General features: G+C 40.8%; 1 protein-coding gene across 1 annotated transcript in view; it reads right to left on the reverse strand.

The window, feature by feature from the left end:
• LOC126187496 (uncharacterized) overlaps nt 1–17,898 on the reverse strand; it is a 166,042-nt gene that overhangs the window by 147,477 nt on the left and 667 nt on the right. Inside the window, exon 2 of the mRNA XM_049928609.1 lies at nt 11,136–11,338. Coding sequence (XP_049784566.1) covers nt 11,136–11,338 — 203 coding nt within the window. The remainder of the gene's footprint in view (nt 1–11,135; nt 11,339–17,898) is intronic.

A 17,898-nucleotide genomic window follows, 5' to 3' on the forward strand; every position in this document is an offset into this window, starting at 1 on the left:
GCTGGGTGGCAGAATACTACTGTAGGAGCGGCGGGGAGGTATTTTCCTCATTTCAGGGCATGACAAAAGATAGTCAAACTGTTGGCAGAGAATGTGATTCAGTTTCTCCAGTTCTGGGTGGTTGTGAGTAATGAGAGGAGTGATCCTTTGTGGCTGGACATTGGGTACATGGCAGGTGATGCATAACTAGAGAGACAAGGCACAGGAGATCTGTTTCTGGACAAGGTTAGGAGGGTAATTTTAGTTTTTCAAGGCCTCAGAGATGCCCTTTGCTTATTTGGAGAGGTATTGTTCATTATTATAGATGGAATGGCCATGTGTGACAAGGTTGTATGGAATGGGTGGCAGCTGTGGAGGAGGAGGGATTGTTGGTGGTTGGTAAGTTTCATGTGGATGGAGATACCGATTTAGCCATCCTAAGGCTCGAGGTCAATATTGAGGAAGGTGGCTTGTTGGGTTGAGGAGAACCAGATGAAGCAAATGGGGAAGACAGTGTTGGGGTTCTGGAGGAGTGTGGATAGAGTGTCCTCACCCTTGGTCCGGGTCACTAAGATGTTATTAATGAATCTGAACCTTGTGAAGTGTTTGGGATTTTGAGTGATTAGGAAGGATTTCTCTAGATGGGCCATGAATGTGTTGGTGTAGGATGGTGTTGTACTCATAGTACAAAGGTACCTCGAAAGATATTTGTGTTCTAGGACTGTTGGTTGAAGTGCTTTATACTCTAAATCTTCCATAAAAAGGTTAACTACTATGGAAGACAGATAACTGCCAATTGCAAAATTGTAATTTTGTTCAAAACATTGGTTTTTAAATAAAAAAAGTTAGTGCGAGTGGGTATATGATTGAGGAGATGTATGATGTCCTTTTCCAACTTAGTTCCTAAAAGTTGCAATGAAGCCACAATGTGTAAGTAATCCCTTCATGTTATGGGCACAATGATTTTTTTTTATCTGTAGAACATTTAACTGTCTTCATCCCAGAAATTGGTTCACTAATGGTAGTGAAGAAACATAGAGACCTCTTTCAGCTGAATTTTGTGATTTGTAGAAAATAAGATGGCTCTTTTAGTCACAATGTGTTTCACAAGCAGACACAGACTGATCCATATATATGGGCTACTAGTTGTTATCACCCATTCCATACACAGAGCATGAGCTATCTCCAATAAGTAGAACTTACCCATCTCCAGGCATTTCGACCAGCATACATTCAACATCAAGCATAGTCAGAATATATCGAGATCTCCACTTTGATGGTGTGTCCTTCAAGGCTGACAGAATCTAGAAGAAACACTGTATAAAATATGTCTTATATCCACAGGCATAAGAGCAAATGATGCTGGGTTCCATAAAAGATGATCTGTGTTTAATGAGACCATGGAATATACAACATCCTGTGTCAGTGAGAGAAATAATACAATGGCCAGACATACTGCACTGTTAAAGATATAAGTGCTGAACATAAACATCACACGAGACTATGTCAGCCAGATAAATCTGCTGTTGCTGACCACTTTCTTGATAAAAGAAATGGCATAAAGTATAGAGAGACCAAGATCTTGCCTGCCTCCACCTGCTAGGATTCCGTCAATAAAGAAGCAGTCAAAATAGTCGAAGCAAACTTCATCAACAGAGACAGTGAATTTCAGCTTAGCACTGGCAACACAAACATGGTGTTGGGTGTGTAGAAATGAATTTAATGTGATCCCACTGGTGAGGGATTGAAGTCTGGACAGAAGCAATGTAGCAACACCCTCTGAAGATGAATACACTGGGGCCTACAGCATGTGGCTGGGCTTTCCCGTGCTGCACATGCAGCATCAATAGCTAGTTTTTCCGGCAAGGGGTTCTGGATGCCAGCATCCGCTGGAATGATATTATAAACCTGCGTCCTGGAAACTGCTCTTTTCTAACAAACCAACATATACATGGGTGAGCCACTGCAGATTCCCACTGTCGCACCCTAAGACGAAGAGCAAATGCCTTAGTGAAATATCGTGTAGTTTCCACAATATCATCCAACACAACACTCAAGAACCTCTCAAGCGCAATCAAAATTATTTACAAAAGATCAGTTTCACATTATTTGTAAGAGAAATTTATTTGAACTTGAGTGCAGATTCGAGAACACTTTACAATAAAAGCAAATGTTTACTGCCACGGAAATGGAGTTGAGGTTAGTTCACAGCCATTACACAATTACGATAAACTGAAATAATATGTCAATAAGACTCTAATCATTTAAAGTTTTGTGAATACTGAAATTACACAAAACTAGTCACTGCACAAATTGATGCATTTGTAAAAATTAAATACTAAGTTTAGCTTTGTTGTACAATGTTGCGGCAACATATTTTCTTGCTGCAACACATATTATGTTCTAGGTATAGATACGTTCATACTGCTGTGGCATATGGCAGGTGCATCACAATCCAGCCACATCTCACACAACAGAGCACTGTGGATTGCTCCCATCATGGCCCTTGCAACTAGCCTGCAGCCCATCCTGCATGTAACAGCCGCTGTAGTCTCTGGGGCTGCGACACTGCCAGCACCAACTTCCCTCTGGGAGCCACATGATACCTCGGCATCAAACGTCCACAGCATACTTTTCAGAGCAGTGCACATTCGTCGGAGCCTAAGACTTTGCCAGTGCCGCATGTACTGACTCTGCCTATGGCAATGTTTCAATATGGTAACCGTCAGAGTACTCAGCTAGCACCCTCAAGAACTGTTATGGTATTAGCAAGAAACTTTCACTGGATCAGGATAACACTTTAGTTGCCTTCATTTCAAAACCATTTCAGCACTATATCCAGAACCAAATGTTATTGTGTACTCTGTGTTGTTAATAAATTTCTATTGTTCTTGGTTACCTGGGCATGTCTCTCTTCTTGCGTGCATCACCCACTCAAGGGATACTAAAATGGCGATGAAGTAAAAATCAATATTCAATCAGGTTGTCTTCCTCTGCATTTGTGTGCCCTCCACTTCGTGTTTTCACGGTTTCTGTTCCTCATTAAGGCATCCACCAGTCACTGTTAACTGCTTCCTTTGGCTTCCTTGCCTTTAGGTGTCTCATTCCTTCTGTTCTGTGGGTCAGAGGTTTCCCTATCTGTTACTTCTGTTTTCCAAGTGGTCATTCCACCTTTCATCCTTTTCCCTCAATTTGCTTTTTTATGTGTGGGACATTGATTTGGGTCCCTACTTTGTTTTTTACTCTTCATCCCAGTGCCAAATTTTTCAGTTGTCTACACAGTTTTTTTGATCTAACGTGTTCTGCTATGCAATAATTTTGTCTCTTATCTTGGCTTGTTACCACATTGTGCTAATGTGGATGCATTCATTTTCTAGTGTTGTTTGTGCTGTCTCTCTGTGCCTGTCCACTTCCCTTGTTTCTTGTCAATATCTTTTATGTTTTTGTCCTTGGTCTCACTTGTACATTTGTCATGCTCTTTCCATGCCAGAATTATCAGTCCTGCAGCTTCCCCAGGTATGGGCTCAGTAGATGGTCTGTTTGACCCAGGACATTGCTCGCTTGATTCAGCAATGTACGATGGCAGTTCTCCTTGTGCTGCAGACGTGATAGCATAGCTTTTGCATCACACACAGCACTTCCTGTGTACCTCTGAGCTTATTTGATGGTGCCTCGCCCATCCTGACAGTCCCCCAGCCCAGGACTCATCTCTGCTGCCTCCACTTCCTCTGGAATTCATCAGTGCCTTAGATTCATGGCCTGCATTCTTTGCCACACTGAACATATCCTTCACATTTTTGCAGTTTCCAATGTTTCCTTCCAGGCAGCCTCTGGCCCGAAGGCCTAGAGCCGCTCTAGCACACTTACCTCCAGTGCTGTCCCCTCTGACCTGGCTCTGGCACCGCCTGCTGTGGCACCGTCTACTCTGGTGTCACTTGCTCAGGCACCGCCTGTTCCAGCACCTGTTGTTCTGGGATATCCTGCTGTGATGACTCCCACTGCTGTGCCACCATCTCCAGCATCACTCAGTTCAGCACGCCAGCCCTTTCGCAGCTGGCCAGGTCAACATCTTCTACATCGGACCCTCTCACTTACTTCATGTCCCCTCGGCAATCCCCAACCTCTTGGATGCCATTTCTCCATCCGATGGTGGTGTCATTAATCTCTTTTCTGCTTCCACTAATCTGGGCCTGTCACCTCCTGGCACATCTGTCAACTTGCCACCTTCCTTTCTGCCTGTGCCGATCGTTCCACACCTGGCTGCAGTGCTCTCCTTCTCCTTCTTGGCCCCCTCACTTCCCTGTGAAGGTCTCGCCCATCTCAAGCTCTTGCCTTCTTCTCCAACACTTATGTCTGTGGTGTGCATTCCACCTTCTGTGAGACCCTACCTGTCACCGCCCCGACCTGGTCGCCATCCCCGAATGTCTCATCGCAGTCACACTATGCACCCTCACAGACTTTCCTGCATCTTCTGTACTCCTGTCTTGGAAGTTTCGTCACAAGGCCTGACGGTGTCTGGTTTTGCTACCTTTGGTGGCCTGGTTGTCCTTTCTCTGCATGTCTCTCATTTTTCCAGGTCTTCTCCTCACCTCATCCATTGCCCTGACTGCATAGTGACTGCCTCCATTGGCTGCTGTTGCCTTCTATTGGACACCCGGAGCCATGGACATCCTTCCTTCCGAGGGTAGATCAATGCTATGGCTCCTGCTACTGCTCATGACAAGGTGTCCAATGACCTTTCAGGGCATTTAGCTTGCACTGGTGCATTTGGACCAAGCTGCTTCCATGTCCTCTCCACCACTGCTGCCTGGCTGGCACCATCATATCCCAGATGCCACTACATGTTCAAGCGCCTATCTCCCATCAGACGCCAGTGCTCTGGTGCCATCCTCCCAGCCAGCCTCTGTTGGTGACATGTTGTGTGCCTTGCAACCCTTGTGCCAGGTACCTACTGCATCCTTTAGCCAGCACCAACAATGACCTCACCACTGGACCCAGTGACTCCCTGGGTTACAGCACCCTGGTCCCAATGCTTCTTCAGGTGCCAGCACATTCATTGTTGGCCATCAAACTGCCGGCCTGCACGCCAATGGCTCACTCGCTATTCTCCACCATCGGGCCATCCCTAGTGACTCCTATGCCGAGATGTCTCTGATCATGGTCATCTCCTGCATACTCCGTGGTCTTCACCTCTCTGCCAGGTGCCAGCCTCTTCTCTTCAGAGCACCCTATCCAGGCTTCCATCTAGACTTCACCAGCAATCCTGTTCTCTAGTCCTGAAAGTTTCACTGCAAACCTGACCTTGCCAGGGCACACCACCTTTGGCAGCTCAGTCAACTTTCTTGATAACATCCTTGTCTGATCCCTTTTTTTTCTCAGGTAAACTTCTCTCAGATGACTCCACTGTCTGTGCCTTGGAGAATAAAGATGCCTTATCTTAAGCAGTCATCTCCACTACAGCCACCACTTACACAGAGATATAGCTCCACAACTCCCACATGGGGGGAAGAGGAATGGCTATGGCTCAGCAGCTGTCTACACAGTGAGATGGTTCCATCATCTCCTCCATAGTGACGAGGACTGTGGCATTTGGCTGTTGCCTCACAATCCAGCCACATGGCACATCAACAGAGTGCTGGGTTGCCGTCCTTTCAAGATGCCTGCAATTCAGCCATAGCCCATCCCACCTGTGACAGCTGATGGTGCCACACTGCCAGCACCAGCTTGCCTCCACAAGCCATATGATACTAGCATAATGTCCTAGTATTCCTCTGCCAAATGGCCTTATAAAAACACCACCCAGCAGGTTGCAAGTCAATGCGAGTTCCAGTCTCAATGTCCAACATCAGAAATCTGCTAGTACATAAATCAGAGCAGTGCATGTCTGTCAGAGCCCAAGACTTTGCCAGTGCTGCATGTACAGCCTTTGCTTATGGCAGTGTTTTGTTACAGTAACCGACAGTGTAATCAGCTAGTACCCTCAAGAACCGTTCCTGTGTCAGCAACAAACTTTCAATGGATCAGAGCAATCTTTCAGTTGCTTCATTTCGAAACCATTTCAGTGCTATCCAGAACCAAATGTTATTCTGTACTCTCCATGTTATTAATAAAGTTCTACTGTTCTTGGTTACCAAGGCACATCTCTCTTTTTGCGTACATCACCCACATGTGGGATACTAAATCAGCTATAGTTATAAATGGGTTAAAATTAAACCTAAGTAATTATGAAACCATACACAGCAATGTCTAAACCATGATCATTACTGCCTGCTAATGAGTAAGGCAATTATTATTATTATTGTTATTATCATTAATTAAAAAGGAGAGGAGGAGAACACCTCATTAAAAAACCTTGGTTCATCTGACCCGGATGATAGTACCTTGTAAGGGTTCCTTGCCAGGATAATGGCAAAAACCTCAACAGCAGAGAAAGCAGAGATGCAGATCATCAGTACAGAGCAACTGGCGGAAGAGGCAAGCTTCATAAAGAAGACAAAGCACATTTAAAAGTTCAGACACATCTGCGTGGTAACCACCGGTACTCTGAACAGCGTCTGTTCAGCATGTGAGGTGCAGCTGAACACTGGGCTCCAGGAACTAACAATTCCTGGTTCGATCTAACCAGCATTAGCTAGAACCTAATTACAAGCAGAATGATTCATACAAGTAATATTAACATTACCCCAGGTGGTCAATCCAATTGCCCTGTGGTGACAAGCAAGCTATCAGATTCTGGGGAGCTCAGGCTCGTACAACCGAGAAAGTCAGAGTTCACTGGTAAATTTTCACAAAAATCTCACACATATATTGGCACTTTTAACAGCCAAACACTTATTCAGACTGGCAAATTACAGAATTTTACTACAGAACTCAACTGGCAGAAAATTCAAATCCTTGTACTTCAAGAGACTAGATTCACCGATTTGGAAACAACAGACAACAACAACTACCGTATCTCTAACAGCAAAAAAGACGAGAAAATTATTTGGCATGGCCTTTATTGTGAATAAGGATATCCTTGAAACTGTTAAAGATGTAAATCAAATGAGCAACACACTAATGACCATGTGAATTAAGCACACCAACAAAACATACACAATTATTAATGTTCACACACCTACTAATATTGACAACAAAAAAGAACCTAAGAAGACAGAAAAATTCTGGGAAAAACTCGATATTGGAATGTCCAAACATCCGAAGTACAATGTAACAATTCTTCTCGGTGATTTCAACGCACAAACTGGCAAGCGGAGGAAATATAAAAAACAGTCGGCAATTACTCTGCACACAAATTCACTAACAAGAATGGCGCTAGGTTCGTTGAATTGTGCCAACAAAACAATCTAAAAAATCACGTCAATATCACTTCAAAAGAACCCTAAGAAACAAAAACACATAGCAATCCCCAATCCTTCAACTAGGTGAATTTCAGATAGATCATGTTGTGATCTATGATTTCCAAAAAGAAATAAATGACATTCAAGTCCGCAGCGGGGCAAATATAGATTCTGACCACTATCTTACCAGAGTCAAGTTAAATTCACACCAAAACTGAAATGGCAAAGGAAAACACCACTAATTCCTAAATTTGATTTGGAAAAAATAAATAAATAAATAAACCCAAGAACCAAAAATTACAGAAGTATGGGTCCCATGAACCATGGACCTTGCCGTTGGTGGGGAGGCTTGCGTACCTCAGCGATACAGATGGCCGTACCGTAGGTGCAACCACAATAGAGGGGTATCTGTTGAGAGGCGAGACAGACATGTGGCTCCTGAAGAAAGGCAGCAGCCTTTTCAGTAGTTGCAGGGGCAACAGTCTGGATGATTGACTGATCTGGCCTTGTAATACTAACCAAAACGGTCTTGCTGTGCTGGTACTGCGAATTGCTGAAGGCAAGGGGAAACTACAGCCGTAATTTTTCCCGAGGGCATGCAGCTTTACTGTATGGTTAAATGATGATGGTGCCCTCTTGGGCAAAATATTCCAGAGGTAAAATAGTCCCCCATTCGGATCTCCGAGGGGGAGAGGGACTACTCAAGAGGACGTCGTTATCAGGAGAAAGAAAACTGGCGTTCTACGGATCAGAGCATGGAATGTCAGAGCCTTAATAGGGCAGGCAGGTTGGAAAATTTGAAAAGGGGAATGGATAGGTTGAAGTTAGATATAGTGGGAATTAGTGAAGTTTGTGGCAGGAGGAACAAGACTTTTGGTCAGGTGAATACAGGGTTATAAATACAAAATCAAATATGGGTAATGCAGGAGTAGGTTTAATAATGAATAAAAAAATAGGAGTGCGGGTAAGCTACTACAAACAGCATAGAGAATGCCTTATTGTGGCCAAGATAGACACAAAGCCCACGCCTACTACAGTAGTACAAGTTTATATGCCAACTAGCTCTGCAGATGATGAAGAAATTGATGAAATGTATGATGAGATAGAAGAAATTATTCAGGTAGTGAAGAGAGATGAGGTGACTGGAATTCGAGAGTAGGAAACGGGAGGGAAGGAAACATAGTAGGTGAATATGGATTGGGTGTAAGAAATGAAAGAGGAAGCCATCTGGTAGAATTTTGCACAGAGTATAACTTAATCATAGCTAACAATTGGTTCAAGAATCATAAAAGAAGGTTGTATACATGGAAGAATCCTGGAGATACTAAAAGGTATCAGATAGATTATATAATGGTAAGACAGATATTTAGGAACCAGGTTTCTGATTGTATGACACTATAAGAAGTGAAACGTGGACGATAAATAGTTTGGACAAGAAGAGAATAGAAGCTTTCAAAATGTGGTGCTACAGAAGAATGCTGGAGATTAGATGGGTAGATCACATAACTAATGAGGAGGTATTGAATAGAATTGGGGAGAAGAGGAGTTTGTGGCACAACTTGACAAGAAGAAGGGACCGGTTGGTAGGACATGTTCTGAGGCATCAGGGGATCACAAATTTAGCATTGGAGGGCAGCGTGGAGGGTAAAAATCGTAGAGGGAGACCAAGAGAGGAATACTCTATGCAGATTCAGACGGATGTAGGTTGCAGTAAGTACTGGGAGATGAAGAAGCTTGCACAGGATAGAGAAGCACGGAGAGCTGCATCAAACCAGTCTCAGGACTGAAGAGCACAACAACAACAACATGGGAAAAACAACCTACAAACAACTAGAGAGATTTCCAAATGAAAATTACACAGAAAGCAGGAGAACTGATTGGATTAAAGAAAAAATTAAAACAGTCAAGGTGGAATTCACATTGTGATGGCACGCTAGAAGAGAGACAACGAGCCTTCTTAAATTATAATTGTGTAAAACCAGAAACGACACAAAAGAAATTTTTCAACGCCAGAAAACAAACAGCTACAATACTTAGACAAAGTAAAAGAAAATATCTTAATGAACAGGTAAACTCAATTGAAGAAGAATTTAGGAACCACAAAACACACAACTTTTACAAAACGGTTGCAAATCAAATCAGACACACTCCACAAAACCACTGTTTCATTAAACAAAATGAAAAATTTGCACTAACTAACAAAGAAAATGGTCACGAATTAACCAAATATTTCTCACTAAATTCTCACAACCAAGTAAGAGATCCCCCGGATTACAACTAGAACCACACTGGCATGTGGTTTCAGTTGCCCAGGACTGCAGTTGTGCGTGTGAGTTGCATTTGTGTGTGTAAGAGAGAGAGAGAGAGAGAGAGTGGCGTCTACTGTTGACAAATACCTTAATGGCTGAAAGCTTTAATTGTGAGAGTCTTTTTGTTGTGCCTATCTGCGACTCAGCCTCTCCGCTATAAGGTGAGTAGCAACTTTCCTTTTCACATATTTAAAAATTGGTTTATAAGAACATGCATGTATCTGCATGCAACATTTTGTCAAAATTTCAAAGCAGTCAGTGAATAACTTCCAGAAATTTAAGATTTTGAAGATACATACATTTACATTTTTATTTATTATATACACAATATAAATATTCATGTACCATATGGTACTCCATTAGTTACATAAAAACACATGCATACTCAAATGCATTGTTGAATCAAAATTTCAAATTGGCTGGTGAAGAACTTTGGGAGATTTTAAGATTTTGAACAAACGAACATGAGATTTCTGCTAACAAAGTATATGGCACTCCAGGAGGTGTATAAAACTACACATACAAACATTTGAATGCAACATTGTGTCAAAATTTGAAAGTGATCAGTGAATAACTTTCGGAGATATAAGGTTTTGAATAAATGAACATTTACTTTTTTATTTATGAGGGTTGGAACTTAAATAGCGGCAACCATTTATTCACAACCAATACAAAAGAGTTACATGTTTGCACCTGTTACTATCCTTCAAAGTAGTCACCAGCATTGTGTAGAAACCATTGCCAGCGACACAGAAGGCATAGTATACTGTTAGCAGAGCCTGTTCTGTTGATGGTGCGAATGAAGCAGTCTACTGCCTGTCGAATCTCTGGAGCAGTTCTGAAGAGAATGCCACGAAGTGGTTCCTTCATCTTCAGAATCAAATCAAAGTCACAAGTACTTAAGTCCGGGGAGTATGGTGGAAGGTACAGTCTCCAATCCCACTGACTGAACAGAGAACCCACAGCTTGCGTTGTACGAGCCCGCACACTGTTGTGCAAAATGATGGATGGTTTGCGCAGAAAGTGTCACTGCTTCTTTCGCAAAGCTGGTCGCAGGTGATGCTCCAAAAACAAACAGTAACACTGTGCCGTGGAGGAACATAATGTGTTAGGATAACACCATCACAGACATACACGAGAATCACCATAGCTTTAGACTGTTCCATTCAAACCGTCAACAGAACAGACTCTGCTAACGGTATAGTACGTCTTCCACATCACTTGCAACGGGTTCTACACAACGCTGGTGACTACTGTGAAGGACAGGCAACAGGTGCAAACATATAACTCTTTTGTATCAGTTGTGAATAAATAATTGCCACTATTTAAGTTCCAACCACCGTATATAGATGTGAATGTTCATTCATTGAAAATTTTAAAACTCTTTAAGTTCCAGAATAGCAGTGTGCTCTAGATGTTTACTAGCTACTTCATGAAAATACTGTCGCATACAGACATTTTGACCTAATTCTCAATATGTTATGAGTCAGCAAAAAATGTAACTTACCCCATTTTCAGGAAGAGTTACTGATGGTAAGATAACAGACGGTGGTGTTTGCCATACAAATTCATACACTTGGGAACCATCAGGCATTGGCGCTTCCCTTGCAACTGCCACAAGCTTGAGGGATGCAGCATCATCATCACATGTGACACTTTCTGTGCTGATTTTACTGTTTTCGTTACACTGGGCACCAACCGGACATGCATCTGCAATACATCATGAACATATACACAATAATTTTGTAAGTGTGTCTTTATTTTATTCCTGTACACAGCAACCAATGAAAGTACAAAAATGTCACTTTCAATTAACTGTACAAAATTATTAACATTTTTGGCTCACAGCCATAAAATATTAGCGCATATTGCATCAAAATGATTACAGTACGCAAAGCAAAGCACCTTGTCACAGATGCTGACAATGGGTCATATTACAGAAAAATAAATAAATAAATACAAATTCAGGAAGTCCATGAGAGCTTTAAATTGTTAATCAACCCTGGAAATCTGGTACCCTCCACTTTACTAATCCTGTCACAGTGGGTAATATTACAGAAAAATAAATAAATAAATACAAATGCAGGAAGTCCATAAGAGCTTCATATTGTTAATCAATCTTGGAAATCTGATACCCTCCATTTTACTAATCCTTTCACCGCTGTAAGAGAACAGAATGTCACTTGTAGCAGAACTGCTCATGAGAAACTGAATCTATTGACTTTCGTTGTAATTACAGGCCAATCATTGAACTGTACACCAGGAACTGATTCTCTGCTATATTATTTGCCTTACTGTTCAGTTCCCAATCAAATTTGCAAAATCTTTCACTTGTCTCACCAGCAAAGCTAATAGAGTTGAATGAATCACCTACACTTAGTAGCAAGTTACTGATGTAGGAAAGTCAACGATGTATGAAAATTTGTGGTAGATCCCAAATTAATGTGCTCAAACCAAGCATCAAGGTCATTTCTTGTTATGGGACAATGAAATAAGCTTTGTGCATACTACTGTAGAAAAAGAGTGAAACCTGCTGTATAAAGCATTCCCCAAATTTCAAAATGTTTACAATGCATACTAGAAAAAAAATAACATCCCTCATATGGCAAGCGTTACCTCTTCTGATGCCACTATCTGTCTAGCATCCATAATTTTCCATTACTGCATCAATAAGAATGTTATGTAGAATTGGTAACTGAACCTCTTATAGAAGTCTCTTGCAGGACTTTGGCATCTTTATGATAACATCAAGTAATTTTTCTCTGTACTGTGATTCTTAAATGAAAGGAGTAAAATTTGATCCCATGAAGCGTTACATTGTTTTGCTTCAAGCAGATCCAAATGGCTTTCTGGTCCTTTGGTGACCTGTTAGGAGATGCAGCCCGATGGATCACTGATGACTACAGAGGAGACAAGATCCTACATGTCTGAGCCACCTTTGAGAAACACTGGTAACTTATCAGCCAGCTTCAGTGCAGCACTGGTTTTGCAAGAACCAGTGTGGTAAAATTTTCAATAGCATCTATGACCTAAGGATGTGTAAATTTTACGCAACATTACTAGACATAATCTACCTGTTGTCCATTATGTATGGCTATGACATTTTTGGATGTTGAGGGATATTTTATTCAAATTGTTAGTTGTGGAAACATTACTAATATGGAATTTTTACTAGTTGTACTGCATATAGGAGGAAGCAATATATTGGCTGTTTCTTCTAGGAATGATTACTCAATGAACTCTAACAGCAAACCACATTGTGATGCAGAACGCCCTATCTTGTAATGTCTGCCACTAGAGTTTCCTGAGCTTTAGTGCCCACTACATGTACCTGTATTGAAATGTACTGCTTTTTTTTTATTCTATTTCCTCTATCCATTCTATCTTGTATGGATTCCAGACTGACAAGCAACATTCAAGCCTCAGTCAAACAATGGTTTTACACGCTACCTCCTTTGTCGGTGGATTACACTTCATCCAGTGAGTCTCAGACTGGGATTTGCCATATTGCTATTGTCAATCCACTTTTGACTGCTTCGCCAAAACTGATCAGAAATGAAGAGCAATGAATTGGGCACCAAATTGATTTGTTACCATAAAAAGCCTAGAGAGAGAAAGTTTAGTTATTTATATGTACAACAACCGTATTTGCAGTACCTCACTAACAAGTGGAATGTGGGAATGTGTCAATTGGAATCCAAATACAATACAGGCTGTTAGAAAAAGAACTCAATAGTTTTAATGTGTCCTAGAATCTCTACAAAGTAACATACGCCATTCTAGTTTGTGGTATTTGATTCATCAAGTCTCCAAGTTTGGCTACCCTGCAGCTGGCAGGTCTGCTTGACCTTGAGATGTCACCAGAGCTGTTTTTTTCCTCTGTTCCCTCAGTTCATTCCAGGTGCACATGCAGTGCATTGCAGAGCAACTCAGCAACAATGTGTACTCTGCAGCAGAAAGCGCAGTGTGTTATCTGGCTTGTGAAAACTGAGTCAGTTATAACAGTGCAACATAATTTTTGACATCAGTATGGTGGTGATCCACCTGCAGCAAAAACTATCTGTCACTGGCTAAAGTCTTTCAAGGAAACCGGTAGTGTTTTAAAAGCAAAATCATCAGGTACACTGAGAACTTCTGAACATGTTGTTGGACAGATCCGTGTTTCGTGTGTTCAGGGCCCAAAGAAATCATTGGCTAGATGTAGTCTACAATTAGTAGTGCCTAAAGGTAATGTGTATGATGTGTGTAAAAGACTTAAGTTAAACACCTACAAATTGCAGCTGTTGCATTAAATAAAACCTACTGATAAAATCTAAAGGTATGAGTTTGTTGTTGACTTTCTACACACAATTGATGACGATGTGAATGTTTTAAAAACGATACTCTTTTCTGATGAGGCTACATTTCATGTCAGTGGAACAGTTAATAGTCGTAACTGCAGAGTTTGGGGGGCATAGTATCCACATGAAGTTATTCAGCATCAATGTGACTCTCACAAAGTTAATGTCTGGTGCAGTTTTATGGAAGATAGTGTGACTGGTCCTTTTGATTTTGTAGAAAAAACAATAAACGGGGACATTTACTATGACATGTTGACAAAGCATGTCTTTCCCCAAATGGACGATATTGAGATGGAAAAGGGGCTTGTGTTTTTCCAACAAGATGGTGCCCCACCTCATTTCAGTAACTGCTCACTTTCCATGAAGGTGGATAGGCAGGGCTGGCCCAATACTTTGGCCATCACAAAGCCCAGTTTAACCCCACTGGACTTTTTCTTTTGGTGTCACATAAAAAATGTTGTGTATGTTGAAAAGATCAGAGACATCAATTATTTGTAGCCATTCGACAATCAGACTTAGAAAAAAAGATTTAGAAATGAACTTCAAGGAGGTGAGGTCCCGGTGATTTCGGATTTTGCTGAGAATTATACCTTTGTTGTACAAGATGAAGCACAAGGAAACCACTGGACCAACACACAAACAACATTTCACCTCTTTGCAGCTTATCACAGGGTTGGTGACAATCTGAGCATACAAATATTATACCAGAATGCCTCACACGTGACGTCGTTACTGTGCATCTGTTCCAGTCCTACTTACCTCAGCTGAACCTACCTATACTGTATGTTGGCCTCATCCCATAATGTAATGATGATGTGGTGTGTGACATAAGTTCGACAGCATAGTGTGTAAAGAGGAAGAAAACAGGACAATGACAATACTTCTCTTTCATCTAATACAAAATCTTCAAACAAAAACCTGTGTGATTTTGACATATTCGCTTTGTAACAAAATAATATCCACATGATTCCTACATTGAGAATAAACAAATTAACTATTTAGACATGCATTTCCATCTGTGAAACACTGTTTTCCTTTTTTCTTTGCAACAATAACAATGCCAGAATATAATATTTAAAACTCTAAATCGAACAACTGTAAACACAACAGTTTCTAATGTTCAATAAATGCAGTTTTGTCTTGTGAAACACTAAAATGATAAATTTAAGAAAAATATTATACATAAAGGCATACTTGTCCTTTCTTTTTTGGGTCATCTGTTTTCTGACTGGTCTGATACGGCCTGCCACAAATTCCTCTCCTGCACCAACCTCTTCATCGCAAAGTAGCACTTGCAGCCTATGTCCTCAATTTCTTGATGGATGTATTCCAATCTCTATCTTCCTCTACAGTTTTTGCCCTTTACAGCTCACTCTATTACCACAGAAGTCATTCCCTGATGTCTTAACAGATGTCCCATCATCCTGTCCCTTCTCCTTGCAGTGTTTTCTACATATTCCTTTCCTCTCTGATTCTGCACACAGAACCTCCTCATTACTTAGCTTATCAGTCTACCTAACTTTTAACATTCCCCTGTACCACCACATATTCTCTTCTGTTCCGGCTTTCCCACAGTCCATGTTTCACTATCACACAATGCTGTGCTCCAGACATACATTTCAGAAATTTCTTCCTCAAATTAAGTCCTATGTTTGATACTGGTAGACTGCTTTTGGCCAGGAACGCCCTTTTTGCCAATGCTAGTCTGCTTTTGATGCCCTCCTTGCTCTGTCGATCATTAGATATTTTGCTGCTTAGGTTGCAGAAGTCTTTAATTTCCCCAATCCTGATGTTAAGTTTCTCACTATTCTCCTTTCTGCTACTTCTCATTACTTTCATTTTTAATAAATGAAAAGCACCAGTTTGTTTTTGTTCTACAATATTACCTTTATTGTTAACCGGTTTTCTCAGATTTACTCTGAATCCATATTCTGTACTCATTAGATTGTTCCTTCCATTTAACATATCATGTAAGTCTTCTTCACTTTTACTCATGGTAGCAATGTTGTCAGCAAATCATATCATTGATATCCTTTCACCTTGTATCTTAATTCCACTCCTGAATCTTTCTTTTCTTTCCATCATTTTCTTCAATGTACCAATTGAACAGCAGGGGGGAAAGACTACATCCAGGTCTTATACCCTTTTTAATCCAAGCGTTTCATTCTTTGTCAGCCACTCTTATTATTCCCTCTTGGCTCTTGTACGTATTGCATATTAACCGTCTCTCCCTATACTTTACCCCCATGTTTTTCAGAATTTTGAACATCTTGCACCATTTTACATTGTTGAGCACTTTCTCCAGTTCGATAGATCCTATGAACGTGTCTTGATTTTTCTTTAGCCTTGCTTCCATTATATGCACTGTCAGAATTGCCTCTCTGGTGCCTTTACCTTTTCTAAAGTCAAACTGATCGTCATCTGGCACATCCGCAATTTTCTTTTCCATTCTCCTGTATCTCATTCTACTCAGCAACTTGGATGCATGAGCTGTTAAGCTGACTATGCGATAATTCTCGCTCTTGTCAGCTCTTGCACTCTTCGAAATTGTGTGGATGATATTTTTCTGAAAGTCAAATGGCATGTCACCAGACTCATACACTTTACACACCAACATGAGTAGTTGTTTTGTTGCCACTTCCCCCCGTGATTTTAGAAATTCTGATGGAATGTTATCTATCATTCTGCCTTATTTGATCTTAAGTAATCCAAGGCTCTCTTAAATTCTGATTCTAATATTGGATCCCCTATCTCTTCTAAATCGACTCATGTTTCTTCTTCCATCACATCAGACAAATCTTCCCCCTCATACAGGCCTTCAATGTACTCTTACCATTTACTCGCTCTCTCCTCTGCATTTCACAGTGGAATTCCTGTTGCACTCTTCATGTTACCACCCTTGCTTTTAATTTCACTGAAGGCTGTTTTGACTTTCCCGTACGCTTAGTCAGTTGTTCCGACAATCATTCCTTTTTCGATTTCTTCACATTTTTCATGCAGCCATTTCATCTTAGCTTCCCTGAACGTCCTATTCCTTTCATTCCTTAGTGACTTGTATTTCTGTATTCCTGAGTTTTCCTGAACATTTTTGTGTTTCCTTCTTTCATCAATCAACTGAAGTATTTCTTCTGTTACCCATGGTTTCTTCACAGTTACATTCTTTGTACCTACGTTTTCCTTTTCAACTTCTGTGCTTGCCCTTTTTAGAGATCTTCATTCCTTTTCAACTGTACTGCCTACCAAGCTATTCCTTATTTCTGTATGTACAGCCTTAGAGAACTTCATGTGTGTCTCATCATCCCTTAGTACTTCAGTATCCCATTTCTTTGTGTATTGATTCTTCCTGACTAATCTCTTGAATTTCAGCCTACTCTTCATCACCACTATAGATTACATTTGATTTACTTTCATTGTGTATTGCATCTATATAGCCTATGTTCCTGGGTATGCCTTACAATCCAGTATATGATTTTGGAATCTCTGTCTGACTGTGCTGTAATCGAACTGAAATCTTCCCATTCACCCAGCATTTTCCACATATACCTCCTCCTCTTGTAATTCTTGAACAGAGTATTAGCTATTACTAGCTAAAATTTATTATAGAAGTCAATTAGTATTTCTCCTCTTTCATTCTTTGCCTAAGCCCATTATACACAAATGTATTGAAACAAACAAAAATATATAGCAGATCAAGATTCAAATGCGAATCTACTTCATATTGTAGGCAGTCATCTAACTAATTGGGCCATCCAATTGCACTTGCAGTTCTCCCACTAGTTATGTAGGCCTAGGACTATCACCGCCTGGTGAACCAATCTGGTGGATTGTGACCTTCTATGAATTTGATTAAAAAAGTAGACTTATAAATGTTCATGTCTTTGTATATACTGCATAGTTAAAATAAGTCTTCTTCAATATTTCCTAAAACTT

This window comes from Schistocerca cancellata, chromosome 5, assembly GCF_023864275.1.
Source record: "Schistocerca cancellata isolate TAMUIC-IGC-003103 chromosome 5, iqSchCanc2.1, whole genome shotgun sequence".
Taxonomy (NCBI): domain Eukaryota; kingdom Metazoa; phylum Arthropoda; class Insecta; order Orthoptera; family Acrididae; genus Schistocerca; species Schistocerca cancellata.